Consider the following 20,945-nt stretch of genomic DNA (forward strand, 5'->3'; position numbering starts at 1 on the left):
CTGTCTCTGCTCTTGCTCCTCACACAAGGCCAAAGCCCAAGGGGTGGGCATGGTGCTCTCAACTGCAAGCACGTCAAACTGGCGGGAGTGACCGCTGCAGGGTCAGCCATGCTGACCTGCGTGTTCATGTGTCTCAGCAGAGCCAAAGGCTGCAGCAGGCCTCCCACTGGGCTCCTTTCTCCTTGAGCCGTCTGCCAGGAGAACCTATGCATGGCCTACCATCACTCACAAGCTGGGATGTTCCCTCTGCGGCTCTTCATAATCCTTGGCCAACCTCCAATGACCACGGGCAAGGTGGCAGGCCCAAGGGTGTCTTCCCTGGTTCAGAGGTGGCCAAGAAGAGGCAGGCAGCTCTGAGGATACTGAGTTAGTGCATGGGCTCTAGGAGTTGCCAACTCACCAGCCAGGCAATGGGTTATCAAGCTATTGGCCAGGCCCTCTGCCAGAACTAGTGCAGGAGCCAAAGAAGAGGCCCCATTCTCCCTGCCCCACAGAAGCCAGGGCCTAGCAGGCCAAACTTTATTCCAGCTAGAGGCTGCCAATCTGATCAAGTGTTGAGGTAACAATGGGGGATGAAAGGCAACCTAAGGTACACGCCAGGTAGTCTGAAATGCTACTTCAGTGCTGGCTCAGGTTGGCTCTTCCCACTCATTTCTGGTCCTGTGGCTGCTTATTAGCACCTGTGGTTGAGACCCAGGCTGCGATGCGTTGAGGTCTGGGTCCAGGGGGTCTTCCCACCAGCCCCCAGGCTTTGGCCACCAGGGACAGGCAGGGGACAGTCCCAAGGAGCCCAACAATCCATCCACACAGCATTATCATGAGTCCCAGGGTGAGTCAGGATGACTGACAGGAGACGACCCACCCCTCCCTCCAACTCTGGGAACCAGGCAAACAAGGCTATGGAAACTCAACAAGAGAGAGGCTACAGCCATAAAATTCTGTTTAAGACTGTTAACATGGAAAAAATGTTTATATGTTAAGTACAAAAGGGACATAAAATTGTATATACAGTAGAATAACAACTATGTAAACACACCAAAAATCTATGCACAGAAATGTCTAGAGGAACATTTAACACCAAAAGATTAACAGTGGTAAGCATTTGGGTGGCAAACTGATTCATTTTAAAATTCCCCAAATTTCCTCAATAAGGATTAATTATGATTGCAACAGGGAAGTTTTTTTTTTTTTTCTAAAAAAAAAAAAATAAAAAAACAAACAAAAAAAACACCCCACTGGCTGGTGGTTGAGCAGTGCAGTGTCACATACAAATCGGTGGCTTTGGCCTAGACTCTCGAGAGTTTGGTTTGCGCCCCCTCCCACCCTGGAGAGCTAGGGTACCCCTGGCTCCATGGAGAGCATCCCTGCAGGCCCAGCCCCTCTGCTCCCTTTGTTCTGCCTTATTCCCACACATCGTCCCCAGTCACTTCCAGCCCTATCTTTCCTCTCCTTGCACACTCAGGAGCCAGCTCTGTAGCCATGGGTCCCTAGAAAGACAGGCAGTGCCGTGCATATTTCAAAGGACATGGTACCTTAGCTTTGGACACCAGAAACTCAACAGAAATCATCTTCCTTGCTGACAGCCAAGTGGCTGCTGTGGTTGCAGGTATGTTCATCATGCAGCTCTTCTGGTAAACCCCCAGTCTCAAGCACTCTGAACAGTTATTCCTACCATGAATTCTCTACCCTGGAGAGCCAGAAGTGGGCAGTAATAGCTCAGATCACCTGCTTTCTAAAAATCCCTCCACTCTTGAGAAGGCAGAGCTATAGATAGTGGGTGGCACTGGAGAAAAGCTGCAGATTCGAGTCTATGTTTTGGAAAGATGTATGCCCCTTGGCCTTTAAGTTTGAGGAACAAGTCAAAAGTAACTGCTAACAAAACAGAACTGTAACTGCTAGCAATTCACAGCGTGTTCCTGCTGCTGAATGAAGGCAGTTAATGGCTTGCTTCCCCTTAGCAGCTATGTACTCGTGGGCAAGTCATAACCTTGTTGAGCCCGTTTCTGTATCTGCAGGGAATACGTGACCTGCTTACATGTTTGGGAACTTAGTGAACTAATATGCCACTGGTCCTGCTCTAAGAAGGCCATGCAGGGGAAGGAAAGGCCATGAGCCAGCCTTAGCTCATCGCAACCCTGACCAAGACCTCTCCCCCTTCCAAGAGAAGGCAAGGAAAAGCAGCAGACATACCAGGTAAACAGGAATGACCTGTAATTGGAAAAGAAGCTTCAGACAAACTGAAAATGCTCTGGTTCCAGCATCGTGTCCCCAAACGCCAGAAGCCAGACACAAAAGGCATGCAGGAGTGACTGTCACACATGTATAGGCGCAGACAGAGCATCATCGAGCAAAAAGGGGCTAATACTGCAGAAAGGGCCCCAAAGTGCGGCTTGAGGAACACAAGGGAAGTTATCCCAAGACCCTCGTTTAGCTGCCATGGGAACAGCAAACACTTGAAGCTTTGCTTCGTTCTGTCTCCCAAAGGAATAAAGGTAATAAAGAAACTCACTAACACTTGTGGCAAACACTATTAGCAAAGATTCAGTCTTTCTCCTGGGCTGCCGGACTCCACCGCCTTCTGCTGAACTGTGAGAAATGACATATTCTATATACATATATATCTGCATACATACATATACATATATATGTACGCACGCACGGATATATTTAAAGGAAGGTGTACACACTGTGCTAAAATACAAACAACAGAAACCCCATGTCATATATAAAAAGGCTAAATATAACATATAACACAGGCCTAGAGCCAGCTCTTGCTTGGGAGCTGGGAAGGGGTGCTATCATCTGGAGACTCTGTACACAATTTGTGGTGGGCAGGGAAGGCATCAGTGTAAACAACTCAGACTCACTCCACAATACTGGCCCACAGGAAAGCGTGATGTAGCTCATGTACAAAAATAGACTCCCACCTTGCTTTTGTACAAAACCAAGCTTGGCAGGCACCCAGAAAGACCGCAGGTTTGTCTTGATGACGGGGGATCACACTAGGCTACCGCTAAACCTCCCAGCCATAGAAACTACCTGCAACCCCTACTTCCTCCCTTTCAGGCTCTTGGGCCATTTCCCACCCAACACTCGGAGCCCTGAGGCATGCCCAGATCACCCACCCTCACATGACTTAACTCACAAGGCTTCCTGGCAAGCAAGGTCCTTCCTTCTGTATCTATCCCTTTCTTACCCCAAGATATATGAAGACTTACTTCTGTAAATGTTTGGCACCTAAGTAACATGATGGCTGTGGAAAAATGCCACAATGACACAGGGAGACCCAGTAACAAGACATGCAGGGTGAGGGCAAGGGGTGCTGAGCTGCCCTTAGCATCTCAAAACCAGAACTGTGGCTTCCCATGCATTTATGGGGGTGGGAGATGGGATGTGCAGAATTAACAACTTCACCGGCTCCTCAGCAGCAAATACATTCAAAATTGAAGGCGTCTTGAGGGCCCCAGTATACCCTAATCATGAATCTGGTCACTCCTCTGGAGGAGCTCAGTGCAGTGACAGCTGTAAAATCTAAGTCCTGATAGAATCTGCCACACCAAGAGTCTTTTTGAAGAAGCTCGGCAAAGTACTTTTTTTCTTTTGAGCAGATGTACAGCACATCCATGGGAAGGCCATGTGGAAGGATGCTCTCCAGCCCAGTCAAATGATCCAATCCATTATCTCAGTCCCCTCTGAGTTCTTTCCTGCTGGCCACCCTCACTGTACACAAACAGCCGAGCAGCACCAAGGTCAGTCATCAATGGTGGGCAACCAGAAGGCCTGGAAGGAGAAAAAGAAGTCAACTTTTAAAAGCCAAGCCTCTCTCCTCACTGCTGAGGGTTCTTACCCCTCCCCATAGCATCAAGGTGCCCAACCCCAACGGTGGAGGAATTTTGGCTGGTGGCCTTCCCTCATGACCAATCAATTCTGGCAATCTAGGGAGAAACACCCCCTCCATGCGAAAGCAAGCTGGTCTTGTCTCCAACACTGTCTACCTTCCATGCCAGTGGCCCAGTGGTAAGGAAAAACAGGAAAGCCGTCTGGGAGGTGGGTGTCTGGGTAACCTGGACTCACTGCTAATCTGCCAGGTGACCACCAACAGGCCCTCTCCTTCCTGAGCTGTATAAAAGTGAGAGGAATTGAACTAGATGGTTTTGTTGCATTTCTTTCTGACGCAGTTTCCTTAGTTGGAAAAAAAGGGAAAAAAAAAAAAGAGCCAAGGGGGCAATGTGTTCTGGGTAGGCTAGAAGCGAAATCCCTCATCCTCAAATACCCAGGTAGATTTAAGAGATGCCAAAAAGAAACTTGAGACTGAGACACACTTTGCTTTGTTCTGCTAGCGTTGCCTAGGAAGAGACAGGGGCCTAGAGGAAATTCTAAGTAGTGAGTTATGATCAACTGTATGATTTTCTGAGGAATTCAGCATAAACTGAAAGAAACAGCACACTGAGAGTTTGCAGCCACAAAAGGCTGGTTCAAAGTATTTTTTAAAAAGGCCAAAAAATGGGATGCCTGCATCGCTTAGTTGGTTAGTTAAGCATCTGCCTTCGGCTCAGGTCATGATCCTGGGGTCCCAGGATTGAGTCCCACATCAGGCTCCCTGCTCAGCAGGGAGTCTGCTTTTCCCTCTCCCTCTGCCCCTCCCCCTTGCTCGTGCGAACGTGCTCTCTCTCAAATACATAAAATCTTAAAAGGAAAAAAAAAAGGCCAAAAAACTATGAGGTGTAGTCCCAAGTAGTTTGGGCATAAAACCAGGGGCCACAGCAAAAACTGGCCTGAGATCTCCCAGCAGAACAGAGGTGATCTCAGATCAGGAAAAGAAGGGTAAAAGTAAAAGTCAAAGATCAGTCCATAAGCGTCTGACTCTTGATTTCAGTTCAGGTCGTGATCTCAGGGTCCTGGGATCAAGCCCTGAGCCAGGCTCCCTGCTCAGCAGGGAGTCTGCTTCTCCCTCTCCCCTCCCCCCAAAAATAAAATAAATAAATCTTAAAAAGGACGGGGGGGAAGACTAGTCCAACCAGAGATCAGATAATAGGTGAGAACCAGAGACTCCACCAGTTGAGGAGTAAGAAGCTGGAGGCTTGTCACATACCTATATAGAACACAACTTGCTGTGCTCACTGAAGCACCCACCACCCCAACTAGAAAGGGCCCCTAAATGGAAGACATCTCCCATGTTCACATACCATGTTGGAACATGCACTGGCAAAGGTCATGAACTTGGGGTTGAACTGCAAACATGTAATGGGGCCTGTATGTTTGCCATCCAACACAGCTACTTTTATACCACTCTCTCCATTCCAGACATGGATCTTGCCATCCTCTGAACCTAAAGGGAATGATAAGGGAAAATACAACAACTCAAGGTGCAATGCAAAGACAAATGGGAAAGACACAGATTGACATCTGGAGAAAAGCCAAGCTTCAGGACCCAGCCCCTCATCAGAAACTGAGGGAGGAGAGGCAGTGAAGAAAGGAAACTGATCTTAACTCTCAGTTATTTGTTCCTGAGCATGTCATTTCCCCCCTAACTTCAGTTTTCTCAACAGGGCTGAATACCATCATACTCTACCAACATCGGGCCACTGACAACCGAATGCAGGGTTAAATCAGGAAGTTAGTATTACTAATAAGATCGTGCTTGTAGAGTTTAATTCTTATGCTGGTCGAGGGAAGACCAACATTATTAATGCCAGTTCCCAGTAAGGAACTGCAAAATCAGGATAAAGACACTACAACTTTGGCATAATGTGCTGTTATACGAAATCTGAGAACGTCTATCAAAAGGATAACAGATAGTATCTTAATTAGTTAAAACTAATAGAAAAAATAAAATAAAAATAAATGCACAGTACCAGAGAAATAACCCCTAAGGCGGATAAAGAAAGCTTACCGATCATAATAAACTGGGAGTCTGGAGTAAACGAGGCCTCCAGAGTGACAGCTTTGCTGTTGGCATAACCCTAAAAACAAGAACAGTTCTCTTATCACAGCCCTGTTAACATAAAATAATTACCTGCAAACACTGAGCCAGCACACACATCACCTTCGTTTCCATGAAACCCTCTCCTCTTCATGCATCGCATCACCACTGTTCCACACAAGGCTGCCACCCTTTACAATTCAACCCCAACTCCAATTCCATAGTCAATGCGGTAAGAAAATTATTTTGGTCAAGAATTATTTTGTATCTAAACTCCAAACTTGGGTCACTATGTGAGAAGTGAATGTCTCAGAATCCAAGAGAAGTTCATGTTCAGAATGAAAATGCAAGCCGTGCCTGCATTGGTGAGTCCAGGATAACTGCTGGTCTCCATCAACCAGCTAACATAAATCTCAGCCCAGGACGTAGAAGCATGGAAATAGCCATGCTCAAAGGTTGTCAGCTCACCCCAAAGGTGTGCATCACCACTCCCTTGAATGCATCGATGAGACGGATGAAGCTGCCATTGGTGGAGATGAGGATGAGTTTACCATCATTGCTGAACTTAAGTCCTGTCCACTCACAAGTCCGATCGTACTGCATCTTAAAAGTCGCAAATGGCCCCTGAAATGATAAAGACAGTAGCCCCAGCCCAAGGCCCATCAGTGTTCCTCCTGGCAGAGCCAACTCTCATTCTATCCCTTTAGATTCCTTTTTGACAGGGCGCCTGGGTGGCTCAGTTGTTGAGCGCCTGCCTTCGGCTCGGGTCATGATCCCAGAGTCCTGGAATCAAGCCCCGCATCGGGTTTCCTGCTCAGGGTGAAGCCTGCTTCTCCGTCTCCCACTCCCCCTGCTTGTGTTCCCTCTCTCACTGTCCGTCTCTCTGTCAAATAAATAAATAAAATCTTTAAATTAAAAGAAAGGTTCCTTTTTGACTAGGAAAAGGAGACGAAGAATACTGCTCCGACATTCTCTAATATTAGTCTACCACACACCTCCTCTACCATGGAAAAGGCTCTCACCTTACCCTTCAAAACTTCCATAACACCCAGATAGCTCAAAGACTCAAAGATTTTACCTTATCAAAAGAGCGAAGGTCATAAAGTTTGACCATTTCAGAATTGACACCTGCAGCAAAAATTAACCCTTCTGGATCAAAGGAACAAACTGGCTTGCCTTGTAGATGCATGAGGCCCTAAGAAAAAATAAGAAAAAAAAGTTAATGAACCCAGGATCCTACCACTATATAATTTACTTTTTCCAATGAAAACTTAAGAAAGGGACACAAATAGACACCTGCCTACCTAGGGAACAGAAAAAGCAAACAAAACTAAGTAAAATGGGGCTTTTTACAAATAGGTCTCCATACAACTGGCTTCATCAACCCTAACTGTACAATTCTATAGACACTGAATGCAAATAAAAACAAATTCCTTGAGGATAAAAGCTATAGCTCACAGGTTTCAGGAAAATGGTTTTGAAAGCAAAAAGCCACAGAGCATAATGCAATATGCACTGGATTAGGGTATTTGCTTAATTACCAGCTACCTACCAGGAAGATAGATTTTCTCCAAAGTTTAGAAAGACTCTGGGATCTCAGAATGGAACCATTACTTTCTCCCTTGTTTGAGAGGAAGAGCTGATGACATTGCCTACCATAGGAAACACTCAAAGTGTAACTGTGAGGTACCATTACCTGGCAGTTAGGAGACCGGAGATCCCAGAGTCGAATGGTCTTATCAAGAGACCCAGAAATGAAAGTGTCATCCACAGGTGACATGGACAAGGCCACCACCCTGCAATGCATCAAGATAAATAGGAGTTGAAGCAAAATATTTGCAAAAATTGGATGTGAACTCTAAACCACAGGTACTTTCCTACCTACATACACCTGTTCTCTCAAAACTGCTATTTTAAGAAACATCCATATACAAGCAATTTGGAATAACCAAAGGCAACTAATATAATGAAAAGCGCTATGAATGAAACTAATAGCAATGAAAAGAGAAACTTAAAACTACAGCATAAAAACATAAGATTCCAGTGTAAATCAAACCACAAGGAGATCCCACCTCACAAGAGAGAGAACAAGTGCTGGTGAGGATATGGAGAAATCGGAACCCTCCTGCATTATTGACTGGAATGTAAAACGGTACAGCTGCTTTTTAGGCTTTACAGTTCTTCAAAAAGTTAAAGACAGATAATCACTATATGACCCAGAAATTGCGCTTCTAGGTATATACCCAAGAAAAATGAAAATGTATGTCTACGCAAAAAGATACACATACGTCCAGAGCAGCATTATTCATATTAGCCAAAAAGTGGAAACAACCCAAATACCCATCATCTAATGAACGGATAAGCAAAATGTTATTATTATTTGCTAATGAAAAGAAATGAAGCACTGATTCCTGCTACAACATGTATGCACCTTGGAAACATGCTAAGTGAAAAGAACTGGACTTTTAAAGGCCACACACTGTCTCATTTCATTTACACAAAATGTCCAGAATAAGCAAAGCTATAAAGAGAAAGTGGATTAGTGGTTACTGGGATTGTGGAGGAGGGGGGATAGGGAGCGACTGCTGAGGGGTGCAAGGTTTCTATTTGGGAGTGATGAAAATGTTCTGGATTAGGGGTGATGGTTTGCCCAACTCTGTGAATATACTAAAAACCTAAATTGCGGGCGCCTGGGTGGCTCAGTTGGTTAAGCGACTGCCTTCGGCTCAGGTCATGATCCTGGGGTCCCGGGATCGAGTCCCGCATCGGGCTCCCTGCTCAGCAGGGAGTCTGCTTCTCCCTCTGACCCTCTTCCCTCTCGTGCTTTCTATCTCTCATTCTCTCTCTCTCTCTCAAATAAATAAATAAAAAAATCTTTAAAAAAAAAAAAAAAAAATAAAAAAAAAAAATAAAAACCTAAATTGCGTACTTTAAGAGGGTGAATTTATGGTACTAAACTATATCTCAATCAAAAAACAAAACAAAAAATCCTCATGATTCCTTAACTACAGTTTCGTGGACTATACTAAGTCTCAAATCCGAGTACCATCAGCATCACCTGAGGGTGGATTGAAACTCAGACTACTGGGATCCACTCCCAGAACTTCTAATCCAGTCGGTCTGTGGTAAAGACTGAGAACCTGCACTTCTAACAGGCTCCTAGGTGATGGTGAGACTGTTGGTTTGGGCACCACACTTACTAAGCCACAGGCCTGCGCTAACAGCAACTGTATTTCTGATATGGGTCCGCTCCTATGGTTATAGCATTAAGAGTCGCTCACTCTGGGACGCCTGGGTGGCTCAGTCATTAAGTGTCTGCCTTCGGCTCGGGTCATGATCCTGGGGTCCTGGGATCGAGTCCCACATCGGGCTCCTTGCTCAGTGAGGAGCCTGCTTCTCCCTCTCCCTCTACTGCTCCCCCTGCTTGTGCTCTCTCTCTCTCTGACAAATAAATAAATAAAAATCTTAAAAAAAAAAAAAAAAAAAAGTCGCTTGCTCAAAGACATTTCTTCCAAAGGCTCACTCCGAGCTCTCCTGTCCCCTCTGCTCATGTTCGCACTTTGCCATGCCCTGCTCTGAAGACACCTACCACCTCCAAGCATTTGGGCCTGGCCTGCAAGGAAGGACAGCATGTGGCTCTACTTCACTTGCTCTCAGAGCCCATCACAGCCCCAAATGAGGGGAGCTATGACCTGTACAATGTCTACGATTCCAGTCAGTACCACCTATAGACAAAGCCCTTGTGAAAACAGACATCTGGGTAACTCTTCTTCGGGATTATGGAAGAGTAGTTCCACATTCGTGTTGGCTGTAAAACACTTCATAGATATAGGAGCTGATGTCATAGATGAAGATTATAAAGGAAATGTTGTTGTGCTACTTCATTTTGACAGAAGTCTGAAGTAAAAAAGATGACCAAATTGCACAGCTCATTTGTGAATGCATTTTTTTTTTAATCTAGAAATAGAGAAAGTTCAAGTTTTAGATGACACTGAAAGCGGTTCAGGAAGTTTTGGTTCCACTGGAAAGAATTAAAATTTATGCCATGAATAGAAAATAAGAAAATGTACTTTTTTCTTAAACCTTTTACCTAAAGAAAAATTTCTTGCACTATAACTCAACTAGCGTTCATACTAGTTCCTCAACCTAAACATTTAAAGATACTGTAAGCCAAATTTCCTGGGAATGCTGGGGTGGTAATAAAACAGAGTGAGCAGAATGCATATGGACATGTAATTTTAATGCTGCGGTATTCAGGTGAAAAACTCAGAGGAAGTCTATCTTGGCACAAGGCTCTATGCTGAGAGGTAAAGGGAATGCAATGAGGAGCAAAATCTCAACTCTCAGGAAGCTTGTCTAGTTCAGAGAACTCCAAGAGAGGGTCAGAGAAGGCCTTCTCAAAGAAGCAGCACATGTAGTGGACAGTATTTCAATGGGAGATGCCTTTATGAAAAAGGCGCCACATAGGAAAGCATGAGGCCCATATTCAGGAAGCAGCGCAGAGTTTACCTCAACTCAAGTGGCAGGAGATAATGCTGAGAAAATGAGTCAGAGCTGGATAGAGGTGAGCCTGACTCCAAGGGGAAGGAGCAGACAGATGAAGAGAACCATTAAAGCTTTCGGACACAGACTGTGAAGGGGTCAGAGCTGTAATACAGGATGCTAAAGCAGGATGATGAGGGATGGGGAGATTAATAAGGATTTGCCAATAATTCACTTGACAGAGCATGAGCCGGGGCAGACGAAAAGGAAAGAGTACAGAGCTGAGTGACACACGAGGTTAAACCTAGGCAGAACCAACAGGATTAACAGCTCATGAGATGTGAAAGCAGGGGAAAGAAAACAAACAGGTAACAGAGGCTTTGAGTCAAGATAATCAGGAGGGACAGTTATGAAGAAATACGAGGCAAACAGAGGAGTTGGCCCAAGGCATATAACAACGAGGGATGGCGTGCTGGACCTGTCAGGTGGGGGCATGAAAGAAACACCTATGTAGATGAATAGAAAACCTGGAGGTGGAAACTGAGTCTGGAAATCAGGATAGACATGAGCTAAAAATACTGATTTGGGAAGCCATTCATCACTGAATGAACTTAGTGATGGAGATATCTGAAAAAATATCAAGAGAGGAAGAAAAACGAGGGTAGAATTTTGTTTATTTTAAAGTCAAAAGGAGAAAGAGAGGCCAAGAATAGCAAGAGTAGAACCAAGATGGGAAAAGTTAAGATGCCAAAGGAAAAAAAAAAGTTACCGAGAAGTTGAGCATCCAAAAAAAGCCAAAAAAAACCCAAAAACAAACAAACCAAACCCCAAGGCAGTAGATTTTAACTGAAGGCAGCAGGGAAAGGGAAATAAAACAGCGTGGAAAAAGCTCCATAAATGATTCTAGGACTAGACCGAGTGATTTATTTTTTTTTTAAGATTTTATTTATTTATTCATGAGAGACAGAGAGAGAGAGAGGCAGAGGGAGAAGCAGGCTCCCAAGGAACAGGGAGCCCGATGTGGGACTCGATCCCAGGACTCTGGGATCATGACCTGAGCCAAAGGCAGACGCTTAACTGTCTGAGCCACCCAGGCGCCCTAGACCGAGTGATTTAAACAGTGAATGAGTGAGTGTAAGCAGGTGGAGATGGGAGTATGCAGATTATTCTTTCACATTGGACAGTTAAAAGGAGTGGGAGAATTAAAATAAGGAAGACCAAGTAAGTCTGTAGGCAGCAAGGAAGGGTCTAGTTAAGAAGACGGAAGCAAGCAGGAAAAGGGAGGTTGGTTTTATCAAGGAAGAAAGGCTATTTCTTTTTAAGGAAAGGGTTCCAAGAAAGAGACAGATGAAATAGAAGTTGAAAAGAACTCGTTTGCGATGGCCTTGATTTTCTCAAAACAACAAAAGAGGCACAAAGTCATCTATGAATCAGATCATCAGGAGGATGGATAATCGGGAAGATTGGAAAGAATTTTAAACAACTGCAATCAACTTATAATTACAGACAGTACATTTGTGAACATTAATTTGACTAACAAGCAAAAACATCTACTTGTCACAAGCCATTCTTTGTTTGGAACTACAGAGTAACCAACAGCTGCCACCTTTCATCTTCAGCAACACAGATTTGCCCTGCCCAATCAGAAGCACAGCCGAAAACAGGGTGCTCTTGGTCCACCTCCTGTTCTGTACCACTCCAAGTTGTACTAGGTTAATGTATATTTGCAAACAAAAGGCCGAGGAAATACCCTCAATGATTAAGTATCATCCAAAGGAAAATGTTCAACATTCAATCCAAACTTGAAAAATTGGGAGGAAAAAACACTGGGGGAACTGGGGTAGGAGACAGAGAAACAAAATGCATTACAAAGAATAGGAAACAAGCTTTTGGACTTTCAAAAGTAACAAAGGACAATTTTATTAATATTTTTTCATCCTCATTAAGATCTTCCCATGGAACATATTTATGTAAAGCAAAGGCCTGCTGAAAAGGGGCTGCCAATACTGGAAGAGGCCTCATACACATAAATGGTCCTTTCATGAAGGGACATCTGCTTGTTTGGGGTTTCTAAATGATGAACATAATTTGTATTACCTAGGTTTCCACTGAGTATCTTTAATCCTCTTTTTCCCTAATTATGTTTTAACTGAGATCCTGATTTAGTCTACAAAATCCCACCCCTGCTTCCACAACCTCAGTCAACCAAGTGTTGACTACTTTAGGGAGGGTTAACAAGAGAAGACTAAGAAGGATGCCAAGCAGCAGTGAGGAACTAGCTTCAGTTCACTAATAAAATCTCTCTAGTCTCCTGGTCTCTGGATAACCTCAGGGATAAAAGAACTATCTACTTCTGTAACACTTGGTTCTTACCTTTTGCTATGTCCAGGAAAGTATCTGATGTATTTGTTGTCATGCAAGGACAGGTAACGAATAGTATCTGCAAGAAGACAAATAAGGCATGATGATATCCTATTATTTTTAAAGGAATTACTTTGTATTTTCATCTTGAAAACAAGGCCAAAGATTTCATTGTTTTTCATAACTCAAGAAAGGTGTGAATAAATAAGGTTAGGTAATTCCTCTCCACAGCTGAAGAATGAGCACTACAGATTTCACATAATTCAAAAGCAGAGTTCTCAAGTCAACGTCATAAAGAGCAATGTTTAAAATCACTGTTACCACCATCTTTGGCTTCTGCATAGTTACAGTGCAACCTGCCCTGCAAAATTACCCTGCTTGCACCACCCCCCAAAACACAATAGTTTTAGTACCCACAGAATAGCAAGCCTTAAAGGAGAATATTTAGCTGCTGAGAAACAGGCTCAAAGAATTAAGCAGCCATGCTAAACTGAGGATCAGGCTGAACTCTGGCATAATATTTTCGCCCAGGGTTCTTCAACAGTGTGTTGACCCAACCCTGACCTAAATGTTAACTGGATATACAATTTACAACAAAACTGAACAGATGGAAAGAGAAATAATGTCCTACTACTTTTTAAATTAACCAACTATCCACTGGTCCTTTGTGCATCAAAGAAGTCAGTTAAAATAATAACCAAAAGAACAAATGAGAAAATTTGGGTTAAAAAGACCTTAAAACATTTAAAAATCAAACTCATGAATATACCAACAAGTCACAGCAGTGAGATTTTGTCAATACCAAAGAAAGGAATAATTCAGAGGCTTGTATTTGGGGAGAAAAAGACAAACACTCTTAAAAACCAAGGGGTTTTATCTGAAAAAGTAAGCAAACAAAAAAGATGGTGGTGGGAAAGGAATGAAGTGCCATAAAGAATAGAACTGGAAAGTGCTATGCCCCCAAAAAGACTAGGAATAAGAAGCAATTGTTGAGAAAGAGGCAGTAAGAAACAGTGCCAAAACACAAACAGAAAAGCACAAAAAGAACATTCTAGAGGCAAAAAGAACACAGAAACAAAGAGGCTGAAAGCACCAAGTCATTTCAGTGGTTCACAGGGGTACTTTCTAATAACAGGGCATTTGACCTGGGAGAGGGAAAATCACACTCTTTGTATGTTCCAAAACGGAACTCTAACATAGCTTTCTTTGAAAATCTTCAAAGTTCTAGAATGACAACTACAAAGTCTTCCTGGTTGTTCTACTTCTAAAAACGACTCACCTGCCCTAAGCAGAAAAAGACTTCCTCCCCATTACCTGTGCTCCCCGGGATGAGCAGGGCGTCGCCATCCTCTCTGCCCCACTCAGTAGCTGGTGCGCTGTTCCTGGCAAGGCAGTGGCCTGTACAGTTATCTCCTGTACCGGGTGGTATCACAGACCCTCAAACTGTACAAACTACTACCTCAGCCTGGAATCAGGCAAAAGGAAACGGAGCGTTGGAGGAACTCTTCAGGATGCACTCGAGACAGGAAAGGCAACAACATCCTCACAGCAGAGGCCTGGCAGCAAAGCTGCAAGTGCCACACGTTTGCCTCATTTTGCACCATATTTGGAGAATCCTCACATTTATTCACCCAGAAAAATACCCCAACAGAAGAAGTATACCAGTCATTCAGATGATCACATAGATATGTTTCCTCAGGATCCTAATGATTTATATTCTTGTCCAAAAGCATCAACTGCACTGCTTACTTAGAAAACCACTTCTGAAATAGAGGCATGAAAAGTAGAAATGATATACTTACTAAAAATCAAGTACAGGCAGAAAAGTCCCATAAAAAAAATAAAAAGACTTCTGCCCATCTGCCCTGAGATAGGCATGGCCAAAATACAGTCTAAGTGATCTTTGTTGGATGCCATTAGGAAAATCTTACTGTAGGGGCACCTGAGAGGCTCAGTCAGTAAAGTGTCCATCTCCTTATTTCAAAAGCTCAGGTCACGATCTCAGGGTTGTGAGATCGAGCCCCAAGTTGGATCTGCAATGGGCTCTGTGCTGGGTGTGGAGCCTGCTTAAGATTTTCTCTCTCTCCCTCCCCCCACCCTCAACACGCTTTCTAAAAATAAACAAATAAATAAATAATATCTTACTGCAAAAAGCGAATCAATAAATCCAGTGAGATTAAAAAAAAAAAAAAAGAGTCCTAACATGAAAGTAAGTGTTACATAGCTCAATTACCAAGATGAACTGTCAACTGAGAATGACTTATTCCAGGGGAAATACAGGTAAAAACGGCGATCATTTATTAGAGAAAAAAATTCACTAGTTTAATTTCTAAAAATAACTCTTTACTCTTCAAAGACATTAGTTTTATTTAAAAATTAAAAGAGGAGGGCACGCCTGGTCGGCTCAGTCAGTATAGCATGCAACTCTTGATCTCAGGTCATGAGTTTGAGCCCCACGTTAGGTGTAGAGATGACTTAAAAATAAAATCTTTAAAAATAAATAAATTAAAGTAAAAAGAGAAAAGGGACAAATTCAGATTTCAAAAGAAGGCCCTGAAATCAAAGATAATTAAGGTCAATACACTGTCCTTTATGACACAGACCATAAAAGGTAGGCATACACCAGAAACTCTTCTAAGGTCCCTAAATTACCATGGTTCAAGCATTTGTGGTTATTTACCACTTGCTATATGTCAAGTATCCTTTCCTTTTATTTATTCTAAAAGTATTCAAGTTTAAAGAAGTACAAACTATAAATATAATTCATTGCTTCCTATACCACTCTAATCTGGAGACCTTTCAGAGTCCGTTTCAAGTCCTTCAAAAGTACTAGTGGATTGCTTCCAGCATCCCTTGAGTCATAACAATGTTGGCACTGCTAACATTATAGGAAAATATTTAAATTAAAGGAACTCTAACCAAAGCAGAAGTAGTCACAAAGATTCCAAGAACTATTTAACAAAAGAAACCATGACCACAACTTCCTAAAAAGAAGGCTTGCTTACCGTCTATTTTGTTAGAGCTGTACACGACTGTGTTTGCTGCATGGGTATATCTGATGAGGTCCACGCCATATTTCTTACTGTACAGGGTTCTCTTTGGTCTGATGAGGAAATGGGACAGAGAAAGAAAACCATCAAAATCCTCCATCACCAAAATCTGGGATCTTCATATAAAGAGAAGCACTTGAATGATGTGGTAAGGATGAGCATTCTTGGGAAACTCTAACACTGGAAAGAAACAGAAATTCTTCCAAAAGGGAGGAAACAAATGGAATCAATCAAGTACAACTTTCACCTCTGAACACCAAATGCTGAGGTTAAGAAGTGGAAGTAAATCCGAGGGCTCAAATGAGTCTTTACTACAATGTTCAGAAGTTAAGTTTTGAGAAAAAGTACATCTATTTGGGAAGAAAGGCACATAAAACACAAGTCACAACTTATAACAAAGAGAGATATGGGAATACGTCATACCAATGAGGCCATAACTTTTCTTAAGCCATTCACTTAAGAAATAAGATCCTTTCTTCAAGAAGAAATGATTTATCAAAACTGAAACTAGATGCAAAACTGCTTGCCTTTCCTAACATAACCTGCTGTTACAGAAGTTATCCATCCTCCCTATCCTACAAGTCTGAAGTCCTTACTGAGCCTTATAGAAGGCAAGACTAACTCTCCCTAGGAAAAAAACTAGTCATTACTTTTTTTTTATTTTTCTTATTGTTATGTTAATCACCATACATTACATCATTAGTTTTTGATGTAGTGTTCCATGATTCATTGTTTGTGTATAACACCCAGGGCTCCACGCAGAACGTGCCCTCTTTAATACCCATCACCGGGCTAACCCATCCCCCCACCCCCTACTTCTTTTCTTTTTTAAAGCAAAATCACGTATTTCCAAGCTACAGGTTACCAATCCATTTGAAGTTCCTTCAATGTTTCCCTCTATAGAACCTTGAAAATCAAAGATCAAGCTAAAGCGGATCTCAGCAAAATCTTTAACCAAAAACTTCACCATGTTCTAAGTTTAGGTATAGAATTTCATAAATCCTATACCATTGTTTACAAAGAGTTCCAATTTTGAAAAAGAAAGTTCACCCTCTCGATGGAACCTAGATGCTAAACAGATTACTCAGGCAGCTTTAAGAAGTCAAATATTTGCTTCTGCGTGGAGCACTGGGTGTTATGCACAAACAATGAATCATGGAACACTACATCAAAAACTAATGATGTAATGTATGGTGATTAACATAACAATAAAAATTATTAAAAAAAAGAAGTCAAATATTTGCACTTTCAATTTTTGTTAATGTCAGGGAGGGTCAAGAGTTTCGATAGATAAAACCTATTTCCAAACAAGACTTCTCACTCCATATGCACTGAATTTTCCACTTTCTCACCTTTAACTGAAAGCTCAGCTAAAAAGATCAGCCCAAAGGCTACCCTGCCGAGTCCACCATCCTGAGTTCTGCTGTGGGGTTACTGTGTGGTAAACAGTGAGTGAGCACATGCATGCACAGGCACATGTTCTTGGTCTCAAAAAAGTTGATTTTGTTTCTGCAAGTGGAAAAAGCTTACTTATCCCAATAATTCGATCTGTCTAAAATACTGAAGACATATCCTGAAGAGCCAATGTTAAAGGGTGTGGTATAAGGAAAATTTTCAGTTCCACTTATATATGGTCTATTTGTCTCAAATTTATCTCAAATTTACTAATCGAAGATTTGTCCTTAATAACAGAAAATTTTACTTATCACTTCCTAGTTTGAAAGCAAGAGCCTAATTTTTACATTCATTTCACAGGATCTTTACCAAGCCCATGCACTACATTTTTCCATGAATATTTTGGGAAGTTTCTTTCCACAAACTATGATTCTTGTGATCAAGTATGAGTAAGTAATATTAAAGCCTTCTCTATGAATAATTTGCATCACCTAGCAGATAATATCTTTCATATTCTTTCAAGATGAAAAATCACTCAGTGGATGTTAACAAAACACAGACAAAATGAACAAAAAACTGGAAAATATTAAGCATAAGGAACGCTGTTTTAGCCATTTTCAAGCTCCCAAATTCTAACATTAGTACCATCTAGTAGAGATATTATGCCTTCCAAAAAAACACTACTCTTCTACCAATGTTCATCATTTGACTTACACTAGTGGCAAATTTTTTCTTCACATTACCACTTAGGATTATGGACTCTTAAAGGTGAAAGAAGTCGTCTAAAGTGATCTGACCACTGTCACATACCTGGTCACAAGACCAAACTAGAACCCAGGTCTAACTACCAGGCTTGCCACAGACCACAATGTCACAATTCACTGGTAAGAGAAAACTTAAAAAAGTGTGCCTTATACTATTATATCAATGCTAAATTTTCTAATTTGGATAATTGTACTCTGGTTATGTAAAAGAATGTCCTTGCACTTAGGAAATCCATGTTCAAGTGTTTAGAGATAAGGGGCTTGATACCTCCAAATCATTCCCTAATGGTTCAGAGAAAAATGCGTACCTAAATACTTACATACAGAGTAATAAAGCAAAAGGGGTAAAATGTAAAAGATTACTAGATGATATGGGATATATGAAAGACTGTTCTAATTTTGCTGCAAGTTTGTAATTATGTAAAACTGCTACATGAGTGAACAAACTGCATTAGGTCATTATATTAACATTTTACTTCTAACAAGACAGGACTTCCAAGTCATTGCTCCCCAAAAGTAGAAATTATGCCACATTTGGAGACAAACTGCTAAGGAATGCTGTCACATGTCACAACCTTCATTTCCTTTGAATGAGAATATACATCTCTATCCTCAGGTTACAGGAAGAAGTTCTAATCTGTGCACAAGCACCAAACATTTGAAGCCAGTCAGCTTCAAATTACTTCTAGCTCCAGGACCCAGCAACCCTGATGCCCACTCCAGTTCTATGTCACTTTCTCTTCCAATCTGATTCAAATGGCCAGACCTGGACGGAAATCCACCTACTAAATGAATAACGGTCCAGCTAACAATTCTCTCCTCCCCCAGGACCACCACTATAGGCCTCTCTTCCGCATACTGCAGGCGGAATCAGAGCGAGTTACATAATATTTTTTCATAGCCCCCGTGGGGAAAAAACTGGGGAGAAGATACAGCTTAGACCAAAACAGAATTACTTTAGATAACCAAATTCACAAATGAAGAGACAAGTTCCAAAAGAAAGTTTATAGAAGACATCGGTTTTAAAACAAAATGCAAAAAGAACAGTTGGAGAAAATAGAGAAAACTCCGAGAATTCAAAAAATATTATCTGGAGCTAGGTAACAAAATGAAATCTGACAAAACCAGTAGCCACCGAATTAAACCAAACATCCACAACCCTACTGTGGCTGAGGAAAATCAGTGGCTGAGGAAAATCAAATCTAGCCTAAACCAGTTTCTCCTCCAAAGGAGCTCACAATTTAGCAAGGAGAAAGCAAAGCAGGTCTACAAAGGGTGAGGTGAAGCTGACAAGGGCCCAGAGAAAAAGGCAAAATGTGCTTTTAAGACTTTACAGAATGAGATGAGATGCAAAGCAGTCGGTCTCCAAAGGACTTAGGGCAACATAGAAATTTCAGGATCAGACCCTGAATTCTGATAATTCCAAGTGGACCATGTAATAATAATAAAAAAAAAAAGTATAAGAGGAAACACGAAATTGTTATAGGATGCCTTTTTGTTTTCATAGCAGGTTCCCATTCAGGTCGGGATGGGACAGCCAAGTTCGTCTTCTTCTGGCAAAAAGGAAGTTTCTGATGTTGTTCAAAAGTTAACTACAAATGCGGGCATCGGGTCTCAGGGAGTAAGAGAATGATTCAGAACAGAAAGGAAAAGACAGGGGGCCCAAAGAGGCAAAACAAATAAATCCTGACAGCTAAGAAATGCAACCCACGCGGCCTTCCGGCAGAAGGCCGCGGGAAGCTGAGGGGCAGGGGATGGGCGGGGTGCCAGGGCTGAATCGAGGTCACCGAGGAGGGCAGGGAGAGCGAGCTATGACGCTGTTGACTGAGGTAGGAGAGCAGCCTTTGCGGTTGTGCGCGGGGGCTAGAACTGACGGGCACCTCTGACAGAGTCGGAGGAGCGCAAAAGCTACCTGCTGGGGCTCAAGTGGGCGGACCGGGCGTTTAAAGGTCAAGGTCAAGGTGGGGTTTGGCAAGCAATGCAGAAGCGCTTTTCCAGGAGGCCGAAGGCATACGAAATAACGATGTTATTATCACTCTCATTATTTTTAAAAAGAAAATTAAAGGTCTCCTGGGCAGTTAGGAGTGGAAGCGGCCCTGGCAGTAGCGAATGCAAAACAGGCCGGGGGAGGGCGGCGGGGGCGAGCGCTGGGCCACGGGAGGGAAGGAGGGTGGGACGGACCGACGACGGACTCGGGCCCGGGCCCAGGGCCACCGCCGCACTCACTTGCCCTCCTGGCAGTCATAGAGCACGATGGAGTCGTCGTCGCTGCTCGAGATGACCGTCTCGCCGTTGGGGCTGAAGTCGAAGCAGTTAATCTTGTCCGAGTTCTCGCGGAACACCTTGGCGACGCGGAAACTCCGCAGCACGCTGTCGGTCAGCTTCATGGCGGCGGCTGCTGGAGGCGGCGGCGGCGGCGCAGGGCTGGGGCGGGGCCCGGCGGCGAGCGAGCGGGCGGGCGGGCTGGCTGCCGAGGGGCCGACCCGGGCGGGGCGGGCGCCGCGCCGGCGGCGAGCGCAAAGGCGGCCGACAGTCGGGCCACCTCCTCCCTTTCTTCCTCCTGCACGTGCGACGCTCTAATGCCCGGACTGCGAGGGCTCGCGGACCGTTCCTCCTCACAGTCGCCTCAGGGCCAACCGGCGCGGCGCCGGCTCATTGTGTCCGCCATCTTGGGACGACAGGCAGAAGCCGAGGGCGAGGAGCCTCACCGCGGCGCACGCCGGGAAAGGGGGCGGGGCGGCGAGGGGGTGACGTCAGTGCGGCCGCCCAAGAGTGGGGTGGTGGGGTGGCCGGAGGCGGCGATTTCCGGACCAGCAGTGGGGCCGAGGGGCGGGGATGTCCACGGCCTGCCCGGGTGGGCCCGAAGGCCGCTGGTGCCGGGGAGCCGTGGGTCTTTGTGCGGGGTTGCAGCCTCCCTAGAGGTTCCCTCCTACCGCAGGCCACGGGGAGCAGGTACTGTGGGGGTCGGCT

The 20,945-nt window shown here is 43.7% G+C and overlaps 1 protein-coding gene across 1 annotated transcript; it reads right to left on the reverse strand.

Moving 5' to 3' along the window:
* Positions 1 to 923: 923 nt before the first annotated feature.
* On the reverse strand, positions 924 to 20,653 carry WDR82 (WD repeat domain 82). Its single transcript, XM_027582779.2, has 9 exons — positions 20,202 to 20,653; positions 15,772 to 15,869; positions 12,779 to 12,845; positions 7,620 to 7,719; positions 7,002 to 7,118; positions 6,392 to 6,547; positions 5,894 to 5,963; positions 5,187 to 5,329; positions 924 to 3,780 (listed from the first exon to the last, which is right to left on the reverse strand). Exons 1-9 carry the CDS (start codon positions 20,360 to 20,362, stop codon positions 3,751 to 3,753), a joined length of 942 nt encoding a protein of 313 aa, XP_027438580.1. The 5' UTR covers positions 20,363 to 20,653; the 3' UTR covers positions 924 to 3,750.
* Positions 20,654 to 20,945: the final 292 nt, after the last annotated feature.

The sequence above is a fragment of the Zalophus californianus genome, chromosome 1, assembly GCF_009762305.2.
Source record: "Zalophus californianus isolate mZalCal1 chromosome 1, mZalCal1.pri.v2, whole genome shotgun sequence".
Classification (NCBI taxonomy): domain Eukaryota; kingdom Metazoa; phylum Chordata; class Mammalia; order Carnivora; family Otariidae; genus Zalophus; species Zalophus californianus.